Source organism: Mastigoproctus giganteus, chromosome 1 (assembly GCF_048544385.1).
Source record: "Mastigoproctus giganteus isolate SK-2022 chromosome 1, ASM4854438v1, whole genome shotgun sequence".
In the NCBI taxonomy this organism is placed as follows: Eukaryota; Metazoa; Arthropoda; class Arachnida; order Uropygi; family Thelyphonidae; genus Mastigoproctus; species Mastigoproctus giganteus.
The window spans coordinates 79,074,860-79,101,428 of NC_143575.1; the positions used below are offsets into that span (position 1 = coordinate 79,074,860).

The 26,569-nt window shown below is 37.6% G+C and overlaps 1 protein-coding gene across 1 annotated transcript in view; it reads right to left on the minus strand.

The window, feature by feature from the left end:
- Positions 1-26,569, minus strand: part of LOC150090914 (PDZ domain-containing protein 8-like) — a 157,221-nt gene that overhangs the window by 33,426 nt on the left and 97,226 nt on the right. Inside the window, exon 6 of the mRNA XM_090377279.1 lies at positions 14,395-14,473. Coding sequence (XP_090233405.1) covers positions 14,395-14,473 — 79 coding nt within the window. The remainder of the gene's footprint in view (positions 1-14,394; positions 14,474-26,569) is intronic.

Below are 26,569 nucleotides of genomic sequence, written 5' to 3' on the forward strand. Positions count from 1 at the left end.
TTGTTTTTAGAATAACTGTATTTTACTGATTTTTTTCAGAATATTTATTATTGCAATAAAAGTTTATTTAAAACATGAATTCAAGTAATTGCAGTACTTGTTTTTTTCCTTACTTTATTGCACCTAATTGTGATCAAAATTTATTGAGAAAAACGTTTGTTTTTGGAATACTGGTATCATAAATTAAAAATACCGAAATACCAGTATTAAGATTTTGACGAGTATTGTAAGCTCTAGTAGGTATATATACTTAATATCAAATCTCTAACTTCAATATTTATAATTTATAGATGATGGTAAATACTTATTGACCATCCTTCGTATGTATATCTACATGAGTGAAAAATAACCTGCAACGAGAGTAGCCTGTGCAGATGTAGCTTTTTGCTGCTCCTGGAACAGAGAAGTTTTTTCTGATTTATATCTGTTTTATTAGCTTAACTTGGCATATTAACTTATTTTCTAGAGTAGCTTTATATTCCTATTTAAGATACTTGTTTAAAGTAACTTAGATAGAGATTTTGTAGGTATTACTTAGTATCGGTAAGGGTATCAAATCCACGTGTTGACTGTTCGTAAATTGCCACCATTGTAACGCGATACAAAATATCACGAACTAGATAGCATAAGCTTAATATAGTATAGTATAGTACATAATATTGTCAATTAATCAGTAAAATCTATTAATCTTGTAGAACTTCATTGTCAATTAAATTGTACTTTTAACTATACATATAACGACTTAGGTTACGTAACATAAATAATTAAAAAAATAAATTAATACTAACTTGATACGGAAGTTATATAAAGGGATTTCGTAGATAACACTCGATACTGAAACATAAATATAGCGTTATAACTGTGTTGGGATACAAGTTTAGGGTTTTAATTTTGTACTGAAATTGAAATGTTATTGAAATTAAATCGAAAACATGACTCAAACCAGAGCAGCAAAGCAAAAGGCTCAAGCTAATGGGAGTGCTGTGGCTCAGAGGAGAACTGAGGGGGACAGTTGCCCTCTGAATCACAGCTTTTTAAAATGCACTACTTGCTTGATGTTTGTGGAGCAGTCGGGTACGGGACATGATACTGCCATGGGGGGATGTCTTTGTTTGTGCGCGATGCAAGGAGTGTAAGGAAATCAGGCGACAACTCAGCGTTGTTATGGGCCTATATGAGAGCTTGAAGGACAGGGTGGATGCCCTCGAAGGATTAAAAGTGAGGGGCCCATCAAGCTCTCAGCTGCCCACACCAATGCCAGAGCTTGCACTTGGTCATCGCGCAACACAGCGGCAGCCCCCAAGGCAGAATGCGCTGCTCCCAAAGGAACTAGTAGTTGTTGGTGATTCTATTGTCAGGGAAAAGGGAAAGATGCTTTGTAAAAAGGATAGGTGGAACAGGACCAGGGTATGTCTTCCAGGGGCAAAGGTTGATGATGTTGTAGAGCGGATATCATCTTTTAAGGGCACAAAAGGTGATATAGTTGTACACATTGGCACTAATGATATTAAGAGTATGAGACCAGCGGAATTACTTAACAAGTACAGGTCACTGTTGAAAAAAAGCCATGAATTAGGGTAGAATTTGAAAGTGTCTGCAATTCTGCCAAGACACGATGGGAGGGAGTATATGATGAGAGCCTTGTCGATCAATTCGGCCCTGGAAAGATTGTGCAACGCTCAAGGGGTAGAATTTTTTTCAGCCTGGTCTGTACTTGTTAACAGGAGCGACTGCATCTACAGGGATGGGATACACTTAAATAAAAAGGGTGCAAGAATGTTTGCTGATACCATCAAGGCAGTGTTAGGTGGGTCAGAAAACTGCTAGATTGGGGGGGGATACAAGGACTAATAGATTAACAGTAGCCACTGGCAGAGGTGAAAGTGATTCTTGCACTGCTTCTATTGGAATGAGCAGCAGCCTGGAAAATAAGATGCAGGATATTTCAGAGACTGCTGGGAATCATTTGGGTACAAGTAAACACATGGGTTGTGTTAGGGTAGCTAAGAAAAAGAACAGGTGCATGTATACTTGCGTGTACGCCAATGCTAGGAGTTTAGTAAATAAATTTGATGAATTTGAGGTATTGCTCAAAACATCAAAGGCAGATATTGTTGGGATTTCAGAAACGTGGTGTCACACAGATATAAGGGATGCAGAACTGGAATTTGGGGAGTACAACGTCTATAGAAAGGATAGACAGGATAGGAAGGGAGGAGGGGTTATGCTATTAGTTAAGAAATACATAAAATCCAAGGAAGTGAAGCCAGTCGACATCTCGGGACAGTGCAGTGTCGAGTCAGTTTGGTGTGATATAAGCATTGGGAGATCATAACTGAGAGTAGGAGTGTGCTATAGGCCTAATGACTCTGATGATATAATAAGAAACTGTACAGGGAAATAGAGTGGGCCAGTAAATCAGAGAGTCTTATAATGGGGGATTTTAATTTCCCAGATATTGACTGGAATTTGGGGGCTGGTCACTTACACACTAGCAAGGCTTTTGTGGATTTATTGGATGATTGTTTTCTACATCAGCATGTTCGGAAGGCAACTAGAGGGAGTAATACTCTTGATTTGATTATCAGTAGTGATTCTTCATGCATTAAGAATCTGCAGATAAATGAACCACTAGGTGGCAGTGATCACAGTGTGCTGAAGTTGGATTTACTCAAAGAGGTAACTACCATTAGGGGTAAAGGGAAGGGTTATTGCTTTCGTAAAGGCGACTATGATGGACTGAGACAGTATTTAAATTCTATACAGTGGGACCAACTGATGATGTTACCAACAGCAAATTCAAAATGGGAAGCATTCAAAGAACTTATCTTGGAAGCTACTAGGCTTTACATACCAACTAAGAAATATTGTTCAAGGTTTAGGCCTAAATGGATGTCAGATGAACTAATGAGACATATGGCAGAGAAGAAAAATGTATGGGATACATACAAATTAACACGTGACACAGAAGCCCATGACAGATACAAGTTGATCTGTAACCAAGTTACAAAGGAGGTTAGGCAGGCAAAGGCAGATTACGAGATATCTTTGGCAAGGGATGCAAAGAAAAACAGCAAAGAGTTCTTTACTTATGTAAACTCTAGAAGGAAGGGGATGAATCAGATTGGTCCACTGGATATCGATGGGTCAACTGTTGATGATCCTGCTCAGGTAGCTAACAAACTAAATGAATATTTTGCATCGACATTCACACATGAGGAGTTATTCAGCGAGGGGAATGCCAGAGGTGTATTCAACTCTGGCAGTAAGCTAGAGAATCTTGTAATCTCTGAGAGTAAAGTGGAGGAGAAATTGTTGAAGATAAACACAAGGAAGGCACCTGGGGTGGATGGGATATATTCAGTTATATTAAATGAGGCAGCAAAGGAAGTAAGCAAACCCATAGCCATAATTATGAGAGCTTCCTTGGACTCAGGGGAGGTACCCATGGACTGCAGATGTGCAAATGTGACCCCAATTCACAAAGGAGGATCAAAGGCTGACACAAGTAATTACCTGTGAGTTAAACTTCTGTTCCCGGAAATTAATGGAGGCACTGGTTAAAGAAGCACTGCAGGATCATCTAGACAAGACTTCAGTTATAGCTCGGACACAGCATGGTTTTGTTAAGGGGAAGTTTTGGTTTTTTTCTTTTTTTAGGAGCATTAGCAACTAAGGCCATATTGCTCCGGGAATATGCGGTGGTCATTCCCTGACCTTTCCGCATCCTCTGTATTTGGTGGTGACGGGCTCGAACCCCGGTCTAATCAAGAAGCGTGTGCTATGCACTGCTGCTCCTTCCCACCTGGCTACGGAGGCGCCGTTAAGGGGAAGTCTTGCCTGACTAATTTGATTGGATACTATGATGCAGTCACAAAAGAACTGGATGCAGGGAATAACTTTGATATTATATACTTGGATCTTAGAAAGGCTTTTGATACTGTTGCACATGGAAGACTGCTGCACAAATTGGAGCAGTGTGGCATTGGAGGCAAATTGCTGCTGTGGATAAACGGGTGGTTGAGGGGGAGAAGACAGAAAGTGGTAATCAATGGACACTGCTCATCGTGGACTAATGTTATTAGTGGAGTCCCTCAGGGTTCAGTATTGGGTCCATTATTGTTTTCTGTATTTATAAATGATATTGGTGATGGTATATATATCAAGCTTAATGTCCAAATTTGCAGACGATACGAAGGTTGGCAGGGTTGTCAAGGACACTACTGACACTATGCTGCTGCAACAGGATCTGAGAGGTGGCAAATGAAGTTTAACATTGACAAATGTAAAGTACTACATATGGGAAACAGCAACCCCAGAGCAATGTATCAACTCTGTGGTACTACGCTGACAGTGGTAGAGAATGAAAGGGACCTGGGGGTGGTTGTGCAGGCAGATATGAAGTTCTCTGAGCATTGCAAACGGGCTGCAAGAGTAGCTCATGGTGTATTGTCAATGATATATAGGAATTTTTCTAGCAGGGATAAGGAGGTAATTATTCTCCTTGTATAAGGCAATGGTCAGACCACACCTAGAGTACTGTATACAAGCCTGGAGGCCTCATTTCAAGAAGGATGTAGAGCTGCTGGAACGAGTACAGAGAAGGTCAACAAGATTAGTGAATGGAACAAAGGGGTGCTCTTACGAAGAAAGGCTTAAGTTTTGCAAATTACAGTGTCTGGAGACTAGGCACCAGCGAGGTGATCTGATAGAGGTGTATAAAGCCTTGAATGGGTTGAGCATGCTCAATGCTGATGGGATTCTCCCTCTTGTTCAGAATAATCACCTGAGAGGGCATAAATTTAAATTGAGGAAAGACATAAGTAGGATAGATGTGCGGAAATTTGCCTTTAGCCAGCGGGTGGTTGGTTGGTGGAACAGACTTCCATCCCTTGTCGTGGAAGTTGATAGCCTAAATAAGTTTAAGGCTCAGCTGGACAGGTATTTCGAACGAACAGAGGGGTGAAGTGGAAGTGGTTATTTTATTTTATTTTATTATTATTTTTTTTTTATTATTATTTTTTTGGCTGATGCTGCATAAGCTTGCTTTCTTGCATCAAATGCCTCTACTAATGCTAATAAGTGAATGTAGATTTTATCTTAATAAATGAAAGTGAAAGGGTGGGGTTTGACATAAGCCTTGAGAGAAGCTTATGTCAAACCATCAGTGAGTCAGTGTTTATATTACTGGAGAAATGATAATTCAAGCATTGAGAGTCTTCTAACCTCTCCATTGGCTTATGGTGCTTTATTGGCATAAAGATCAGGGTAGGTGCCTATGGACTGGAGATATGGAAATGTATTCCCAATTCATACAGGTGGGATCATAATATGAAATAATTACAAACCCGTAGGTCTGACTCTGTTCAAGAGAACATAATGAAGTCAATGATTATGATTATTATTATTAGCCATATGGTGCAAGAAAGCCTGAGGCTTATGCTGCACCAGCCAAAAAAAATTCCCAAGTACCCTGAGAGAGAGAGAGAGAGAGAGAGAGAGAGAGAGAGAGAGAGAGAGAGAGAGAGAGAGAGAGAGAGAGAGAGAGAGACAGAGAGTCAGAATTAATTAGAAAGGAATCACCAAGAAAGAGAAGAATGATGATATCCAGCTCAGGACCCTGGGTGTGCCAAGCCCATACTCACCAGATGTAAGCCCCTGGGGTTGAATTTAAAGAAGTAATGCAGGCAAATCGAACAGGATGCAGCTGTACTGTAATCTACGGTTACAGCATGGATTTGTTAAGGGGTAATCTTGTCTGACCAGTCTGATTGGATACCATGACAAATAACAAAAAGTGCATGCAAAAAAATACTTTTGATATCATTCCACATAAAAGACAGCTGTACAAATTGGAGCAGTGTGGCAATATGGACAAAGTACTGCTATGGGAAGGGATAGCTGGGTAGGAGAAGACAAAAGTTATTAATGTGCACTGCTTTTCTTGGATTAATTAGTGAAAATTCCAAGATTTTAGTGCAGGGTCTTCAAACAGGCCTCTGGGGTTGGGAATATTCATAATAACTGCACAATCATACACCAATTGTTATTAAAATTATAAATAGTGTTATGTTATATTAAAATAATGATGTAGATAAATGAAATAAATAGAATGATAAAATTCCACCGGATAAAACTAATTAAAAGGTAACTGTCTGTACAATAAAATATGAAATTTTAAACTGCAAAGAATTATTTACAATAAAACAATGTAGATAAAACACAGGATGATAAAAGCGCTAAAACACCGTAGCTTTCAGAGGCATCCACCTCCTTTTTCAACAGTGAGGTTTATTGTACAGCACATCCTTAAATATCAGCAGGCTCATGGTTCTCAGCATGTGGTTCTACAGGAGCATGGGCAGTATTCTCCTCATGTGAACTGGAACCGGAAATTGCTCGGGAGCGTGCCAGGCAGAACCACTCATCCCATCCAAGAACCACTGCCTTGAAGAGGGGATGAATGCGGATTCCCCTGTCTCCATTAATGGTATTGCTCTCAGAGGAACAAATCTGCTCCAGGCAAAGCTGTTATTGTCGACCGGGCACATAGATTTTGGGACCGCAAATGGCTCGAGAGCTTGCGGATTTGTTCCTCTGCGAGCAATACCATTAATAGAGACAGGGGAATCTGCATTCATCTCCTCTTCGAGGTGGTGGTTCTTGGACGGGATGAGTGGTTCCGCCTGGCACGCTCCCAAGCCATTTTCGGTTCCAGTGCACATGAGGAGAATACTGCCCATGCTCCTGTAGAACCACATGCTGAGAACCATGAGCCTGCTGATATTTAAGGATGTGATGTACGATAAACCTCACTGTTGAAAAAGGAGGCGGATGCCTCTGAAAGCTACAGTGTTTTAGCGCTTTTATCATGCTATGCTGTGTTTTATCTACATTGTTTTATTGTAAATAATTCTTTGCAGTTTAAAATTTCATATTTTATTGTACAGACAGTTACCTTTTTATTAGTTTTATGCGGTGGAATTTTATCATTCTATTTATTTCATTTATCTACATCATTGTTTTAATATAACATAACACTATTTATAATTTTAATAATGGTTGGTGTATGATTGTGCAGTTATTATGAATATTTTAGTGCTGGGCCCAATGTTGTTTTCAGTATTTATTAATGATACTGATGAAGGAATAGAAGCAGTGGTGGGATTCAGCTGGTTCTCGCGAACCTGTTCCTAGAATTTTCCGAGTTCGCCAAACTGGTCCCTAAAGGCCATTCACACTGAATGGCATGCAAGCTACGCTACTTTTTTCACCTTGAAAAGAGGGAGTAAGCTGATAGAGAACCAGTTTTTAAAATTTTTGATTCCCATCACTAAACAGAAGGTTTAACGAACTAGTATGGCAATGAATAATGAATCCCTAGAGAGAGATTAGTGGAACAGCCTACTCAAGGTTTCACACTCTTAAAGTGCTGGGCATAAAATACATCAAAAATGCCACTCATGTTGTGTTTTGGAAATAAAATAGTAGGGTGTCCACAAACACATTCTAAATTTGGGGAAGAAAGCATCTTTCAAGATGGATCTGAAGAGTTTCAATAGGTATGAAAAGTGGACTCAAGCACTTCTATCATATGCTGAAGATCAATCTGCCTCTGCCATTCCACTAATTGAAAAAGCATTAATAGACTAAAGTTCTTGCAGGTAACTGTAATACTTGTAAGAACATAAGGAGATTGCAATCTAACAGATTACTATTACTAGTTTGGCTTCAAAATTGATCCAATTAGCAGAATCAAGATGTTCTTGAAAATCATGAGATGGGGTTTGACATGGGGGAATATCCTATACTGAGAATAGCTTACATTAGTCTTTTATAATACTTTTTTTTTCTTATATTATTATTGACAAATGGTATAGTAGGCACACAATCAAAAAAAGACCAGACAGCTTTCACTATTTAAGCAGCTTCTATTTCTGATTAAACTGTCAGATCCACAAGAATCACAAGGAGACAGATCTGTATTAATCAATAACTGTTATTGTTTTGGGAACAGAGAAATGCTGCAGAATGACACTAACATTTAAGAAGAGTGTCTGCTATATTAGAATTGCCAAGTTCTAGGTACTATAACAAACTATCAATAATTGCTGTATTATTCCTTAAATAGCATTAGCAGTGGCGAATGATGCAAGAAAGTAAGCCTATATACAGCATCAGCCAAAAAAAAAAATAAATAAATAAATAAATAAAATAATAATAATCCTAATTCACCTATCCATTCCCTCCAATAGTTTGTCTTAGTCTTCCTTGAATTTATTTAAGTTATCAACTTCCACAACAACATAGGGAAGTTTGTTCCAGCAATCAACCACCTGCTGGCTAAATGCAAACTTCTGTACATTTATTATGCAACTGTCCTTCAATTTGAATTTGTGTCCTCTCATGTGTAGTCTGAGCAAGAGGAAGAATCCCATCAGCACTGAGCTTGCTCAGTCCATTCAAAGCTTTAAACACCTCAATCAGATCACCTCGTAGGTGTCTAGTCTCCATATGCTGCAATTTTCAGAACTAAAGCCTTTGATAAGAGCATCCCTTTGTTTCGCTTACCAATCTTGTTGCCATTCTCTGTACTTGTTCCAGCAGATCTACATTCTTTCTAAAATGAGGCCTGCAAATCCTGTATGCAGTACTCAAGATAACAGATTTGATATAAGCTACACTTTGTGTACTGTAAAAAAAATAACCTTTTCTCTCTTAAATCTAATTAAGCTCAGTGTCACCACATGTTTACAAGTTAAGTCACAACTAGTATTGCATTTCTGAATGCAAAGAAAATAATGAATTTAAAGTACATCAAATGCAGACATTAAAGGAATATCTAGTATAACTCTCACACAAGAGATGTAGAATCTATGGTTAAGAATCACTGAAAGTATTTAAGAAAGTAGTATTAAAAAGTAAGAGATTACCTCAATAAGAGAATAGTACACCCAAATGACATAGCTTGCTAGCACAATGGAAAACATTGTGAAAACAAAAATAAGAGTCAAGTAGGTTACAGGCCAAAAGAATTCCAATGTGTAGAATGAATAACTACACAAAAACAGAGTGGGCCAGTAAATCAACATGTCTTATCATGGTGGATTTTAACTTCCTAGATACTGACTAGGCTTGTAGGTCACTCAATAACAGAACATTTCCATTTTGACTGAATGACTAAATAAGTTGCTGCTTTTGTGGGTTATTTCCATTAAGAGATTATTGCAATTTAAACCTCTGTTACTCTGCAATAATTACTTTTATAAAGAGAATCAAGTTCTGGACCCTATACCAGTTCTACAGTGTGATACACAATGTTCTTTTCACTTCAAAATACTGTTACTCTGCAATAATTACTTTTATAAAAAGAATCAAGTTCTGGAACCTATACCAGTTCCACAATGATGCACCACGTTCTCTTCAAAGACTTTAAAATCCATACAAGGAATATATGAAAGGTCTCCAGATCTTATTCATTAGGATGCTTTGCAGATTGATCAGCTTCCTCAATGCCACTAATGCCCACATAACTGGAGATTCAATATATCATTATATCTTGATTCAGTTTGCACAATTTCTTGATTGACTGAAGAAAGGCTTAAGTTTTGCAAATTACAGTGTCTGGAGACTAGGCACCTGCAAGGTGATCTGATTGAGGTGTACAAAGCCTTGAATGGTTTGCGTATGCTCAATGCTGATGGGATTCTTCCTCTTGCTCAGAATAATCACTTGAGAGAGCATAAATTCAAATTGAGGAAAGACAGTTGTAGGATAGATGTGCGGAAGTTTGGCTTTAGCCAGAGGGTGGTTGATTGCTGGAACAAACTTCCATTTGTTGTTGTAGAAGTTGATATCTTAAATAGATTCAAGGCAGAACTAGATAAACATTTGGAGTAAGTGGATGGGTGAAATGAGAAGGGTGTGTGGTTTTTTTTTTTTTTTTTGGCTGATGCTATATAAGCTTGCTTTCTTGCATCACGCGCCTTTGCTAATGCTAATCAGATGATGCACAATAAAGTTAATTCCAACAAAGGCAGTTATAGCACATAAGGAGTCAGTATATATTATGGCAGGGGGGGGAACACATTTCTATACCATTCATAGCTGAGTAGTCCATATGGCAGTGATGATGGAACGGCTTTTGAGATCTGGATGCTTAGAAACGATGATACTGCAACTAATAAGTTTATTCTTAGATCCATTTGTGTATAGCTGATATCTACTGCTGTTCTACCACTATGAGAGACACAAACAGCTGCTAGTTGAGCAATGAAAATTACTGTCTATGCCTATATGTGTGTGTGCGCAAGCATGAGAGAGAGAAAAAGAGAACCAGAGTTCTGCGCTTAAGTTAAATGACATCCAAAGAGGTTTACCGGTCACATTTCTGTTGAGATAAAAAAATTGTCTTAATTTGATGGATATTCATTTGATTCTTTAAGCCCTTATTTAACATCCCATTGCAGGCCAAATAATATTTTCCAATTCAGGTAAGAAAGGAGCCTTCATATTTTTGCTGCACAGATACCAAGAAGTAATTTTCTTTGCATTTGTAATAAAGATTCCATTGCTTCCAGATATAAGAAGTATACTGAAGAAGTTCTGAAAGCTAACCTGACACAGTGCCAAGTGCTCTATGGTGGATGACATCTAACTTATGAAGAATGCTGTGTGAACTGAGACATTGTAACCTAGTTGGGATCTAATAAGAGATTTATATAGGTGCATTGGGGTGCAGAGAGACACTATGTCTGTCTGCACAATAACATGGATTAAATATATTTAATTTTGATAGACAAGCTCTACTGAGTTTTGATATTTGGTCATGAAATTTTAATTTTGTATTCAATCAGAACAAAAAAGGAAAAGCTTCTGACCATCACAAGTGGAATGCTATTCAGCTTTATGGTCCACATACACAGCTTGCAATTTGCAGATATGGATGACAGTTGGTTTTTGGGTGGCTATCTGATATCCAATTGTTCACTTTTTTGATGTTACCTTTATTTTAAATTTATTATGAACAGAACTATGAAAAATCCATTTTTTATATTAAAAACATATTTTTAATTATTTTTGAAAATAAAGCAACTCTGAAGTGCATTAGACATGTTTTTTACTCCAATTTAATTGGGGAGTTTTGAATATTTCCCTTATCATTAACTAACAGTGAGTAGAATGTCAATCTACAAACTCAAGCACTTCATCAATTGTATGCCAACTAGGCTCTTCCATGACACTAAGCCAAAGAGCATGCACTTTAATAACTGCATGTGGAAGATGCTGCTAATTTTATATTCATAATTTTCATCATGTGCATATAATTATCAGGCTTAACTTGATCCTGTATTTTTCCCATCTGTGTGATAATTAACAAATTTCTCAAATTTCAATGGAAAATCAAAGAAAACATTTTTGTTGAAAGATTGTGAGTTTCAGCTGCATGGGTCAAGTAGATGAACACATTATAACTGAACTTTGTGTGGGGGTCTCAAAGACCCGACAGAACAAGATTGGGGTAAATATTGTGAAACTGCTTGCAATTATCCTATATATTCACAATTTCATTCTCTCATAACACATTCATTTCTTCGTTACAATTTTTCTCTCATATTTGGCCATGAAACTCCCTAGGTGACATCAATCATTAGCACTCCCAGGTGCCTTTCTTTTGTTTAACTTCAACAATTTCTCCTCCACATTGCTCTCAGTTATGACAAAATCATTTAACTCCCTGTTAGAATTTAATAAACTTATAGCCACCAACTCCCCACAGAATTCCTCATTATGAATGTAGATGCAAAAATACTCATTCAGTTTGTCAGCTACCTGAGCAGGATCATCAACAGTCGAACCTTTGATATCAAGTGGACCAATCCGATTCATCCCCTTTCTTCTACAGTTTACTTAAGAAAGTCTTTGCTCTTTTTCTTTGCATCCTTTGCCAAAGATTTCTTGTATTTATATGCATCCCATGCATTTTTCTTCTCTGCCACGAGTCTCAGTTTATCTTACATCCATTTAGGCCTAAACCTTGAACAATATTTCTTAGTTGGTATGAAAAGCCTAGTAGCTTCCCATTTAGAATTTGCTGTTAGTAACATCATCAGTTGGTCCCACTGTATAGAATTTAAAAACTGTCTGAGACCACCATAGTCAAACTTTGCAAAGTCCCTTCCCTTTAACAATGGTAGTTAAATCTTTAAGGGACTCCCATTTCTGTGATCACTGCCACCAAGTGGTCCCTTTATCTGAAAATTCTTAATGCATGAATAATCATTGCTGATAATCAGATGAAGAGTATTACTCTCTCTAGTTGCCTCTCGAACATGCTGCTGTAGAAAACAATCATCCAATTAATCCACAAAAATCCCCCCCATTACAAGAAATTCCGATTTACTGGCCCATTCTATTTCTCTGTACAGTTTTTCGTTGTATTCAGAGTCATTAGGCCTATTACACACTCCTGCCCTCATTTCTGCTTTCCCAGTGCTTTGTCTCACCAAACAACACTGCACTGTCCACCCATATCAACTGGATGCTAAGCCTTAGTTTTACATGTTTCTTAACTAACATCATAATCCCTCTTCTCTTCCTATCCTGTCTGTCCTTCCTGCACATACTGTACTTCCCAATTTTTAATAATGCATTCCTTATATCCGTGTGACACCACATCTCTGATATCCCAGCAATATCTGCCTTTGATGTCTTGACCAGCACTTAAAATTTGTTAAATTTATTTACTATATTCTAGCATGCTGCACATGCAAGTATCCATTTAGTGTATCCATCATGCACCTGTTCTTACTATTAGTTATCCTAACACAGCCCATGTATTTGCTTATTTTGATGAATCCCAGCAGTCCTTGACCCCCCCCCCCCCACCAAGCACCTTGTTTTGAAGACTGCTGCTCATTCCAATTGAAGCTGTGCAAGGATCACTTTCGCCTCTACCTGTGGCTATTGTTAATCTATTAGTCTGTGAATTCTCCCAAGCTAGCAGTTTTCCAACCTACATAGGACTGCTTCAACATCAGCAAATATTCTTGCACCCTTTCTATTTAAGTGTATCCCATCCCTGTAGAAGCAGTCTCTCCTGTTTCTTAACAAGCACAGACTATGCCGAGAAAAATTCTACACCATGAGCATTGCACAATCTCTCCAGGGTCGAACTGATTGACAAGGCTCTCTTCACATACTCCCTCCTATCATGTCTGGGAACAATTGCACATACTTTCGTTTTTAACCCTAACTCAACTTTTTTTCAACATTGACCTGCTTGTTAAATAAGTCTGCAGATCTGCTACTCTTAATGTCAATAGTGCCAACATGTACAAAAATATTACCTTTTGTGCCCTTAAAAAATTATATCTGCTCTACAATGTCATCAACTTTGGCAGGGGCAAAAGTTGATGACATTGTAGTCTGCCCTACACCTATCCTTTTTGCACAATATATTTCCAATTTCCCTGGCAATTCAGTCAGAGTCCTGTGAGACCAGCACATTCTGCCTTGAAGATTGCCACTGTGTTGCCTGATGCACAAGAGTGAGCTCTGGCATACAGTTGGGCAGCTGAGAGCTTGATGCCGCCCCCTCCCCCATTTTAATTCCTTCAAGGGCCTCAAATTCTCATAGATGTTGAGTTGACACCTAATGTCTTCACACATACTCTACACCTAGCAGACACAAAGACATCCTCCTCGGCTAGATCATGTCCTGTTCCAGAAAGTTCGTAAACATTTCACATTCTGCACATTTTTTTAGACTGATGCATTGGAGAATTACCCCCTTCAGTTCTCCCCTGAGCCACAGCACTCCCACTACTTTGTGCCCATTGCTTTGCTCCTCTAGTCTGGGACACGATTTCCGTTTAAATACAATTTAATTGATTAGCAAGGAAATTTAATAAGATTAATAAATTTAATTGATTAATCGACAATACTACACCATCTAGTTTCACGTTATACTTCACACTATCAACTTTGAGATATACGTTATGCTATACTGTATTGATCTAATATACTAAAAAACTGGTGGATAGTTTTGAATGGTACAAGATTCTAGGTATACTATGTAGTAACCTACAAAATCTCTAGTTAAATTCAAAATAAACTAAGGTGCATAACTAAGACTATAAAGCTACTTATAGAATATGATTTAATACTACAATTAGATCAATAAAACAGCAAAAAATTTTTCAAAAACTTTGCGGTTTCCTGGGGCAGACAATTTTTAATATTAATGCCAAAGTGAAAAACAACTTTTCAATAACAAGGGTGTGAAAATAGGTAACAGGTAACAATTATATAATCAAATCAACTTTTCTCACAGTATTTTAAGAAGTGAAGAAAAAAGGATGAATGGTTTGAACATCTATAATGGTAACTTACAGTAATTTGTTCCAGTAATCTTCCTGTAGTAGATTTCTGAAATTCTAGGAATTCCCATTTCAGCTTTTTTATAAACCATCTGAAAATAATAATTAATGAACTAAGGATACTAATTCATAAGCAAATAAAAAAAAAGTAAGTAAAACTGATTTTTAAATAATCTTTTCAGTTCTTAACCCTTTCTCTGCTTCAAATGAAAAATCTTTCTGCACTGTTAAAGAACATTGCAATGTGTTTTTATTTGGAACAATTTTATTTGCTGTGCAACTACCTAACACTAAAAAAAAATTAACTCAATTAGTCACATCAAAAACAAGTTGTTCCACTCAGCTTTTGCTCAAGGTCTTCCTCTGAAAGAAATGGGACCAAGAACAAAGAGTGGAAAATTACTGCAGATTCTGTTATCATATTGGAGTAAAGTTAGCTGAATGAATGAGAATTCACAGCATCTAACTGCAGTGCAAGTCGATAAACAAATGCTTTTAAGCTTGTAAATCTTCTGGGAAAGAAGGGATATTGCTGAATCTCTAACTGATTGGCTACTGATGCTTCATACCAGCTGTACAGAGATGACATCATCACAACTGTTTTTTTTTTTGCAGGCAGTGGTGAGGGCACTTGATGGAGCTAGTACTTGATATTATGGAGTTATTTTAATTGAATATTAATCAATATTCAGTGGATTAATATTCAATAAAAATTGCTGTACTGTTGATGTTGGGTGACATGATGGAAATGATATAACCAACCCAGGTTCTGTTGATTAACTAGTTTCTGAAGACTTCCACTTCTACTCTAATAGAGCCTACAGCCAGGCAGTTCTTTATAATAACTGATTGGCCATATACCCAGCAATGACCTCCAATCATAAAAGTGATTGTGAAGCATTGTGAACATTTATAAAAATGTTTCTCTCTGTTTTTTCACTTTTAGGTTCTACTTGTAGCACACCAATACCTGACCTTTTATTAATGGGTTGTAATTAGGGCTTACAATACCGGGATCCCGAATACCGGTCATTTGTTTCTGGTATTCAAATACCGGTATTGATACAAAAATACTGCTTTTTCGGTACTAATTTAAAAAAAAAATAAAATAGTTTATAATCTAATCACATAAAGGTTATAAAATCACCTTTATGAGACTATGACGTTGTTATCTATACTAGCAAATGTTAGATAAATCATCGATAGGACACCATGCAACATTGCTGTTATTTGGTTTTTAGGAGTATTAGCAACTAAGGCCATATTGCTCCAGGGATATGCGGTGATCATTTCCTGACCTTTCCGCATCCTCCGTATGCAACATTGCAACCTGTTCACAATTCTCAGACAACTTCATGTCCGACCATATCGTAACTTCCAAGTCCCTTTCCTCCACTACTGACTTTAGTTCAACTCCACCAAGTGTATAAGTTATTTTGGGGTTACTGTTCCTCAGGTGTAAGACCTTGCATTTTGTTGAATTAAAGCATAGCTGCCACTTTTCTGACCATCCCGGAAGTCTATCTAGGTCACTCTGAAGAAGCTCTGCTTAGCTGCGATCATTAACTACTCTACTGACCTTTACATCATCTGCAAGTTTAGACATCACACCCTATATCCCTTCATAGATGTCATTTAAAATAATCAAAAACAACAGTGTCCTAATACTGATCCTTGGGTTGGGGAACCCCGCCTCTTACATTAACCCAATCTGAGGAATAATCATTTATCACAACCCCCTGCCTGGTCCCCTCAAGCCATTATGTATCAATCTAAGGATTTTCCCTATAATTCCAACCTGCTCCAACTTATAAAGTAACTGCTCACATGGGACTGAGTCAAATGCTTTGCTGAAATCTAAATAAACAATGTTGAAATTATTCTCTAAATTCAGCTCACGGTGACTTGCCAAAATGGCTAACCAGATTTGTTTAACATTATTTTCCCTTTACAAAACCATGCAGTGTATCCTACAGAATTCCATTTCCATCTAAATGATCCTGAATTCCACCCTTGATCATTGCCTCTATGATTTTCCCTACTACTGAAGTTAGATTGGCTGGTCGGTAATTTCCTGTTACACTCCTAGAACCGCCTTTATGTTCCAATTTACACATATCCAATGGAATCTCTCCCGAGTCCAGTGATGCTCTCATAACTAGCCTTAATGGTCCCCCTGCCTGGTTCAATGCACTTGCCACCTCCTTTAAGATTATAGGGTATATGCCATCAACCACATGAGCCTTACTCGCCTGTGGGCATGAAAGTTCTCATTAAATCACCATGTGAAATTTCAACATCATTAATTACATTTTTTTAACTTCATTCCCATAATTTCTCATTGACGTGAAGGGTTTTCTCCTGTAAATATCAATGCAAAGTAACTGTTGAGTTAAATATGGACCGAGATTGTCTACGATTATCTCAGTATAATAGTACCAGAATAGAATCCGAAAGGGCGTTTTCTGCTGGTAATCAAATACTGTATGTACCAAAATTAGATACATTTTAAACAATCATACTATTGATTGCTTATGTTTCTTAAGAGCTCACTTTATTCAGACAGGTAGTGTGGATGCTTAAACATAACTATACTTTGCAGTACCAATATGTATTTTTTTTTTTTTTAGAATAACTGTATTTTAATGATTTTTTTCACAATATTTATTGCTGCAATAAATGTTTAATTGAAACTTGAATTCAAGTAATTACAGTACTTGTTTTTTCCTTACTTTATTAACTGTCATCAAAATTTATTGAGAAAAACTTTTTTTTTTTTAGGAATACCAGTTTCATAAATTTAAAATACCGAAATACCGGTATTAAGATTTTGACTGGTATTGTAAGCCCTAGTTCCAATATGTGCTGAATGCTGTTTTTTAACACATTTCCAATGAAATCAAACTTTTATTAATGCTATTGAAAATAAAAAGAAACCCATTTTTAAACCTGAAACTATTCATCACTTTCATTTTGAAAATTATAAAACTGCTAAGCACAAAAATTTAAAACCTACATATATTGTTTTGTCAAATAAAGAAATAGATAAATAATAGTAATAAAAAGAAAAACTGCTATAAACAAGAGAGTTATAAGAAAAAAAGGCCGTAAAACTTTCCCAAGTAGCCATGGGGAGAAGAATTGTGCTTCTTGCCGGGCCATTAAGAAAACCAGCCTTCTCCATATTTCTCACATGGGTGCGCTATCAGCTAATGTCTCTTCTCGTCCTGGAGGTTGTCACAGACATTCTCTAAGATATGCCAGACAAGCTGTACTTGCTACCTGGGAGTCTAAAATAGTGATGGAACTGATATTGGGGTGACACTCAAGTCCAGTGGACCCAATTTTGGCGAAGTCCAGACGGTCTATAACAGCCAAATCCTCTGCTTCCACCTTCACGATGGTGGGATTGATAGTAATTCTGGGTATAACTTCAACGCACAAGCACACCGTGGGTTACCACCCTAGTGTGAACCAACGTAAGCAGGGGTCGTAAGTGTTGCATCCACACCACATAGAGGAATGACACGCCTCTATGTTACCAGGCAATACTAGGTGATAGATGACTCTCATCAACCGGTGCAATAGAACCACTTTGCTTATAGAGGCATGAAGTGTGGAACCCATGTTGAGTCTCCAGAACTAAGTTCCGGTCAACCCTTCCTCATCTCTTCCATCATGCAATATGACTGATGACTTTTGAGGTTATGATGAACATCATGGCGAGATCCAATCTTCCTTACATTTCATCAGTGTTCGCAGGCCGGCCACTTGTTAGTACACAGGACTGAACCTATTGGTAACTCTTGAGGAGGCTTCTGGATCAGCTAGCGTATAATCTTGCTACATCTACTCTGCCAGATAGTGACTGGAGGGAGTCAGAGTAGTGTAAATGTGGGGGCATTGTCGAGGCCACGTTATGTCAAGGATTTGGATATATTCTTACCATGTGTATGCCATATCCAAAAATTTCATTACTTCATACAGCATGTCACTTCCTAGTTCAATTCACAAATATATGTGGTCTCAATTCTAATCTGAACGATGTCCATTTCCACTTGCAGTCTGCCAAACCCCATGTACTTTTTTTCTGACAGAATCTCCGTTATCAGTTGATTCAACTACTGCTCATCTCAGTTGCCCAAATTATTCGCTGTATGATTCCTTTCACCTCAAAAGTGGTACTGGTGCATATGTCCGTTCCAATATTCCCATCAGAGACTTGGTAATTTGGAATCTCCTTTTTCGATCTTCTCTGTCTTAAAATCTCTCTACCTCATTGTGTCATATTCATCTGTTGTCTCTACCGTTCTCCCAACTCCACTAATCACTTGGAGCTCTTTGACTTCCTCTCTTTGCAACTCGACTTTCTCCAGTCCAACTTTCCTGCCGGTGAGGTAATTTTCCTTGATGATTTTATGTTCACAACTCCAGCTGGCTTCCATTTTCTAGTCACACCGACCCAGCTGGTCGAGATGCTGAGGCTTTTGCAATTACTAATGACTTCGCACAGATTGTTCATTTACCTACAATAATAATGGACAATCCTAACCATATAGCCAACACGACTGATCTTTTTCTCATAAACAACCCTTCTAAGTACACGGTCGGAGTGAGTGGTCCTTTAAGCACCTCAGATTGGAGAAGAGACAATCACAACTTAGTGATTGTCTCTTCTCCAATGGAGCCTTTAATCTCATGGCTATTCCCAACCTAGTGTTGTTTGGAATTACAAGAATACAAAATGGGATAACCTGCAAGATTTCTTTTCTTCTTTTACTTGGTCGGATTACTGTTTCAAAACTTCTGATGTCAGCATCTGCGCAGATCGTGTCAGTGAAATTATTCTTGTAGGAATGGAATCCTTTATTCCACACTCCACTTTAAAATCTCGTCCTTTATATAAACCTAGGTTTTCCAATAAATGTGCTAAGGCTGTTCAAGAGAAGAATGTTCCATATCATAATTGCCTTGTTTCCAATTCTTCAGTTTCATTTTCTGCCTACACCAAAGCTCGCAACAATTGTAAAGCAGTTATTAATCAGTCCAAACTAGATTTTGAACAGGCTAAGAGTAGAAAACTTGCTTCTTGCCCTAATGGTAGCCAAGCATTCTGGTCTCTTGCCAAAGCTATTGGCCGCAACTTTTGCCGATCTCTGCTCCTACCTCTGTCAAAACCAGATAGTTCTGTTGTCAATTCAGCCAAGGATAAAGCTGGTCAGCTTTAACCTTGGCCGAAGTATAAAGCTGACATGCTAGCATCCCATTTTCTTCCAACTCATGTATTAATGATCTTTTTAAAACACCTCCCACCATGCTCCATTCAATGTATCCTGTGGTCTTCCATCAAAAGGATGTGAGAATGATTCTGACGAATTTTGATGCTAAGAAAGCTCCAGGTCCTGATGGTATTTCTCCACTTGTTCTCAAAACCTGTGCTCCTGAATTTACTCCTGTTGTTTTCCCCCTTTTTTTGACTTTCTTATTACAAAGGTATTTTTCCTTCTGCTTGGAAATTTACTCATATCCAGCCAGTTCCTAAAAAGGGTGACTAATCCTTTCCATCCAATTATCATCCCATTGAAATTACTTCTATTCTTGCTAAAGTAATGGAGAAATCAATTAACCACCAACTCTTAATAAACTACCTAGAAACCTTTCGTCTGATCAACGATCACCGGTATGGATTCCATCAGTGTTGATCCACTGGTGATATTCTGGATTATGTTACCCATTTATGGGTAAATTCAATGGAAAAATTCTGTGAAAGACAAGCAGTTTCCCTTGACATATCAAAGGCTTTCAATCGTGTTTGGCACAAAGGTCTTCTAAACAAGCTTCCATCTTATGGTTTTCCAACTGTTTTTTGTAATTGGTTATCTAGTTTTCTCTCTGATCACTCACTGAGGGTGATGGTAGATGGCTCTCTGTCTTCTAACTTCTCCACTAATGCTGGTGTCCCCCAAGGTTCAGTTCTTTCCCCCCTCTTTTCCTCTTGTATATTAATGACCTTCTCCCTTTGACTGGTCACGGCTCCCTCAAGGGAAAACTAACCTCGTTAGGGCCGATGACCCAAATTGCACCTGTGGTGAGAGTGAAGACTGGGCACACATTCTATATGAATGTATAATTTATGACATCCCCAGATTGGCCCCCTTCCAAGGGGAGAAGAACATCTATTCATTATAGAAGAGGAAAATTATAAAGCCTTTACAACCTTCATGCAGGAAAGTATTTGAAATATGCAGAACATGCCATTTGGCGATCTGAACTGGGTACTCTAACTCGGTTCCCTTTAAAACCCCATCCCCAGGCAGGGGAGGGAGGAGACAGGTCTCTGTCTCCTCCTATACTTCCCCTGGTGGGGCTTGTCCCCACTGACTTCTTTGGTGATGCCTACTCTATTGTCCCCAACCTTCTACCTGTTTTCCCCCAGACTCCAGTCTTCCCCTACTCTAGCTAAATCGACTGAGTAGACCCTAACAATGCCACCAAATTTAAATCAGCGTCAAAAAATTCAACTGCTTTCTCATAAACCCATTTGGCCTTACCAAATTCTAGTGTTCAATCACCCTTCCTTTTATTTATATATATATATATGTGTCTTGCCACTGAAATCCTTGGAAATTAGGTTGTGGAGCCTGCCAGAGTGCTTAAATAATCTACTGGGTGCCTGACCTGTCACCTCGTGGCAAAGTGTGGGCAACAATGGATCCCAATAGGGGCCCAATGGCTAAATGATCAGAGAAACAACAAAACATAACACTACACAACAAGCCACTCCCCACACACTTTACAAATCTCTGGCCACCACAGAGTTCTGTATCACTTACAAAGAATACAACGTGGAGTTGAGGGGGAAACCCGCGGTGCTGTCAGACAACTAACACACTTTACACTTTGTTCTAGCAATCTAGTTACACATTCACAGAGTTATCAAACCAATTTAGTTACAAAGACTGCTAAAGTGTACACATGCTTGAAAATCTTTTTTACTTCAATCCCATGCATCAGTTGATATTGTTTAAATCTATTTTTCCTTTTTAGCATTTCTTTCTAAACAGTAGTTAATTTCCACAACATATTCATACACTTTCAGAAGAAAGCATGCAGATCCCTTCTCGGCACACAAATTAATAAGATGATAAGGACAATTTATTGTCAAACAGTGCTAGCTTTTGTCTTTTAATACCATTGGTACTCTAGTTTTTAGTCCAACCATATCAGATGCATTGTCAACACTGTCAGGCAGTTTTCCGAAGGAATCCAAAGGTCGTTCATATCACGTCCATTGTTGTGCCTTGTAGAGCCACCTTCAAATGAAAGCAAGCTACTTTTGATTTGACCTTTTTTCCTTTTTTTTTTTTTTTAATACAAGATTTTATAAATACAAGATATAGCTTTGATTCACTTTGATTACTACCAATCTTTGGCAATTGAAAATGGTCCATTTTTCAGAACTATCACTGCTTTTCCTATTTGTGTAATTTTGCTGATGACTTTTGTTTTTGTATTCCTAACCACTGTGGTTCCCTTCTATTTATTTACTGGGGAAACATATTTCTGAATAATGTGTCTGCATGATCAACAGACATTAAACTCAAGATGAAAAAATGATGACAAAAGATGAAAAGAAACATTTAACACGTATCGACATTGTAACCATGAAATGGTACATCAATTTTGTCATTTCTTTCCATGCAGGACACACTATCATTTTGCTTATTTGTTGCAATTGTCTGTTTACACTATTTCTCATCACTTGAGATTGAAAAATCTCATCTACATACAGTGCACAAGGCAAATATGTTAACTCCTTCAGATTTTACAATACAGAGAAAACCTTGCACATACAAGGTGAGGCAATAAAGTTCACAGATTGGTGCTTTTGCCATGTTCAATGAGCTTGAAAATAAACAGAAGTGGCATATTGTAATTCAAACTTCTTCCAAAAGATGGTGGAACAGAGATTGTCCAGTAGGTTGACAGGTTGTAAGTGACAACCAGTTTCATTAGTAGCGTTAACATTCCATGTAACAATTTTGAAATGGAGCAACAAATGAATACAGTAATCCAAAAATACAGAAGTCCCCGACATACATAAAAGATACATTCCAGGACTTCTTACTTCGTAGAGTTTTATGTAACTTGGGAATGATTAATAACATATTGCTACTATATTATTATTGACAAATCTGAATTCAGCATTATACTTGATTATTAGTTTAATTTCCTGATCCAAATCGATCGCTTTCCTTTTCTTGGTAAATTTACTAGTACCGCTGTCACTAGTCGCCAGCACTATGATAACAATCAAAATGAATTTTCTGTAAAGAACTTAACAGGGTTAAGGAGAAAACTCACTATTATCATCCCGCACAAGCTCACATTTTACTAAAGCACATTTCTGGAGGTCACTATCAAAAAATAATAAAAACAATTTGCACTTTCCGTGTTATTGGGCTTTTCTGTTCGTGCATCTAATTATAAACGCTAGGAAACTCATCTTATTGCAATTGCAAAAATACCGATAACTGCAATTCTGTGGATCTTTACGTTATTATGGTGAAATGCAAGTCCCCTTCACTGAAATCTTTAGTCATATATAAAAAAAACCATAAATAAATTGTAAGAATCTTTTGTTTTTTCCTATTTTTTTGCTTGTTACTCCGTATCTCACTTGTGCAAGCCGTGATCGTCGTTATTGATTGCTTATTTTATGTTTTTTTTTTTTTAAATTTTACAATCCTAAAATAAAAAAATTAAAAAAAAAAAAAAAAAAAGAGAGAAAAAAAAATTTACGTAAGTCCCAAGTTGCGTAAGTCGGGGACTAACTGTATCAAATTCAGCAACCTATGTAAAAAAAATATGGCAATATAAAATAAATGAAAAACTTACCATGTACTACTTGCGTGTTCAATATGATGCTTCTCTTTATTTTTTGCGATGTCTATATTAAATCTAATAGAATCCCTTTATTTTTTACGATGTTGTATATGGTTTGGTCACCAACATTATAATGGTTCATCATTAAAGATTTAACTGATGCACGTTTTCAAACTTTTGAATAATTTCAAGTTTTTGTTTAACTGAAAGCGCAACTTCTTTGCATTTACCCATCATTTTTGCGATTTCGACTTATAATGCTGCTTCTTGTCGCTTATTTACGACTTGCAAAACATCTGTTTATACCTACTCTAGTTATTACTTGAATTTCATGATCTTTGGTTGATTTTTTTTTATTTTTAATTTGGAGTCTTGAAGTGTCCCAGTTAATCCGATCCCGGTAAATCGAGAGTCTGCTGTATCATATTTTGCTTTAAACTGGGAAAATCTGCAACAAAAACATGTGAAATATTAAGACTTATCATGTGCATATGTACGATGGTATAAGTGATTCAAAGAGGAACATGAGGATGTTTGTGATGACCCATGAAGTGGGCATCCATAAACCTCTTAAAATGAGGACAGAGTTGCAAAATCTCAGGAAATTGTAGAAAGATATCATTGTTTAACTCTCAGAATGAAGGCCGATGACTTGAATATGAATAAGGAGATGATTTAAACTCTGCATTAAGATTTAGGGAAAAGGAAGATCTGTGCAAAATTTGTGCTGCACCTCACAGAAAAGTAGAAGCAAAGAGTGTCATCATGCAAAGACTTCATCTGGACTTGTCAAAATAACCCTAGAGAGGAAGCATCATAGAATGCAGTTGACTTCAAAATCATCACCAATCCCCAAAAAGTTTAATTTACAGAAGTCCAGGAGCAAGACTATGCTGATCATGTTTTGCAACAAACAGGGTGCAAGTCACAAGAAATTTGTACCTGAAGGGGAGAAAGTCAATGCAGTGTTCTATGTACAGGTGCTTCAGCAGCCACCTCACCAAAGTGGTGAGGCCACAATTTTCAGAGAAAAGCAGCTGGTTCTTGTTGCACAATGCCACCACCCATTTCGCTCTTGTTGCAAAGACAATTCTAATGTAACATGGCATTTTACAGGTCAACCATTCACCCTGATCTCCTGTTCTAGCACCAGCAGACTTCTTCCTCTTTCTCAAGGTGAAAACTGGCACCAAAGGAAAGAGATTTCAGGATGTTATTGATGCAGAGAAAAACTTAACCACTGAATATCATCTCATTGGGCACCTTCGCTGATTCTTTTCCCAAACTTTATAACAATGTAATAAGTGAATTCAACCAGGTGGCAATTACTTTGAATAAAAATAATACCATTTTTAGCTGTCTCCCTTTGTGTTATTTTTTACTGTACCCATCCAGGAACTTTATAGCCACACCTTGTATGTTTCCTAAAAACTTAATATTGAATTTCTTAGGCTTCTTACCAAAAAACACTAATTAGCTTCTCTTCACTGAAGTATGACACAATGATTACATATTAGAGAGAACAATGACATCGTCACACATTTCCATTCTGCAACACAGACTAGCACACTAAGAAGACTCATTTTTTATTCCAATTTAAATGTAGTTTTTTAATTTTTTTTAAAAAAGAATAAGAATGGGAAAAACAGTTTTTTGCAAAAAGATGGAGAAACGTTTTATCAAACTATGTTACAACAGCAAGAAAGAGTCAAATCAAGCAAAAAAGACATTCTTCTCTATCATAAATACAGGACCATGCTGAGGAAATGTCGGGAGCTACGCCATAATGTCTATGTGTCTGCAATTCTGCCCAGACACGATAGGAGGGATTATATGTTAAGAGCCTTGTGGATTAACTCAAGACTTGAAGGAATCTGCAAGGCTTTAGGGGGTAAATTTCTATCAGCATGGCCCACACTTGTAGGCAGAAGGAATTTGTTTTGTAGAGACGGGATACACTTAAACAAAGGTGGTGCAAAAGTTTTTGCCAGTATTATTGAGGATACCTTAAAGGTTCAGGGAAACTGCTAGTTAGGGGGGGGGGGGTGTGGGTAATACTGACACGCGTTTATCTGATAATATTGGTCAATGAAACTCTTGCACATACCTTAAGAGTTCTTATCTGTTACCCCAACTGGACGTATTATCTAGATGTTCTGGGGGCAAAGACGTTTCACGTGAGCGGGTAGCTAATATCAGGGAAGAGAGCCTAAAAAACTTCAAGGGTTGTGTTAGGGTTGTTAAATATACAAGAACAGTAAATCTTAATTGTTTATACAGTAACGTTAGAAGTGTCGTCAATAAAATGAGCGAATTCGAACTGCTGGTTAAAACAAGTAACGCGGACATAGTAGGGCTTACAGAGACGTGGTGCCACCCGGAAATTGGGGATGATGAGTTTCAGTACGGCTTGTATAATGTATTTAGGAAGGATAGAGTAGATAGAAGGGGTGGTGGGGTAATGCTTCTTATCAGAAGCAGCCTGAGTGCGACGATAGCTTTCCCGGATTCAGACATTTCACATGCTAGTATAGAGTCTGTATGGTGTGAGATAGTTGGAAACAAAGGTATAATGCGAGTAGGAGTAATCTACAGACCAGGTGATTGTGAAGATTATGACAAAAGCCTCTACATGCAAATGGAATGGGTAAGTAAGTGTCAATGCCTTATTATGGGTGATTTCAATTTGCCTCTAATTGATTGGAGTAAATGGGAAGGAAACTCGACATGGGGAACAAAATTTTTAAATCAACTAGATGACTGTTATTGGTATCAACATGTCAGGGAAAGTACTAGAGAAAAGAATATCCTAGACCCCATCATCACACATGAATCAGATGACATAACAGGGCTGACAGTAGAGGAACCAGTAGCAGGAAGTGATCACGGAGTTCTACGGTGGATGATGACGAGAGAGGTAGCAGAAGTAAAAGGCAAAGGAATGGGTTTTAATTTCAGAAAAGGAAATTACGATGCCTTAAGGTACTACATGGCCTCTATTAACTGGGTAGATATCGTGCAGAAAATGAATACAATTGAACTGTGGTACGCTTTTAAAACATTAATCACAGATGCCTTGAATGCGTATATACCATTAAAAAAATACTCCACGAGAAGGGTTCCAAGTTGGATGAATAGTGAAGTTGCCACATTACTTGAGCAGAAAAAGGTGGCATGGAAAGGTTACAGAGCAATAAAAAGTTCTGAAGCCTATAACAGCTACAAGGTGATGTGTAATAGAGCCACAGAAAAGGTTCGACAGGCAAAGGCAGTTTATGAGAAATCACTAGCAAACAGAGCAA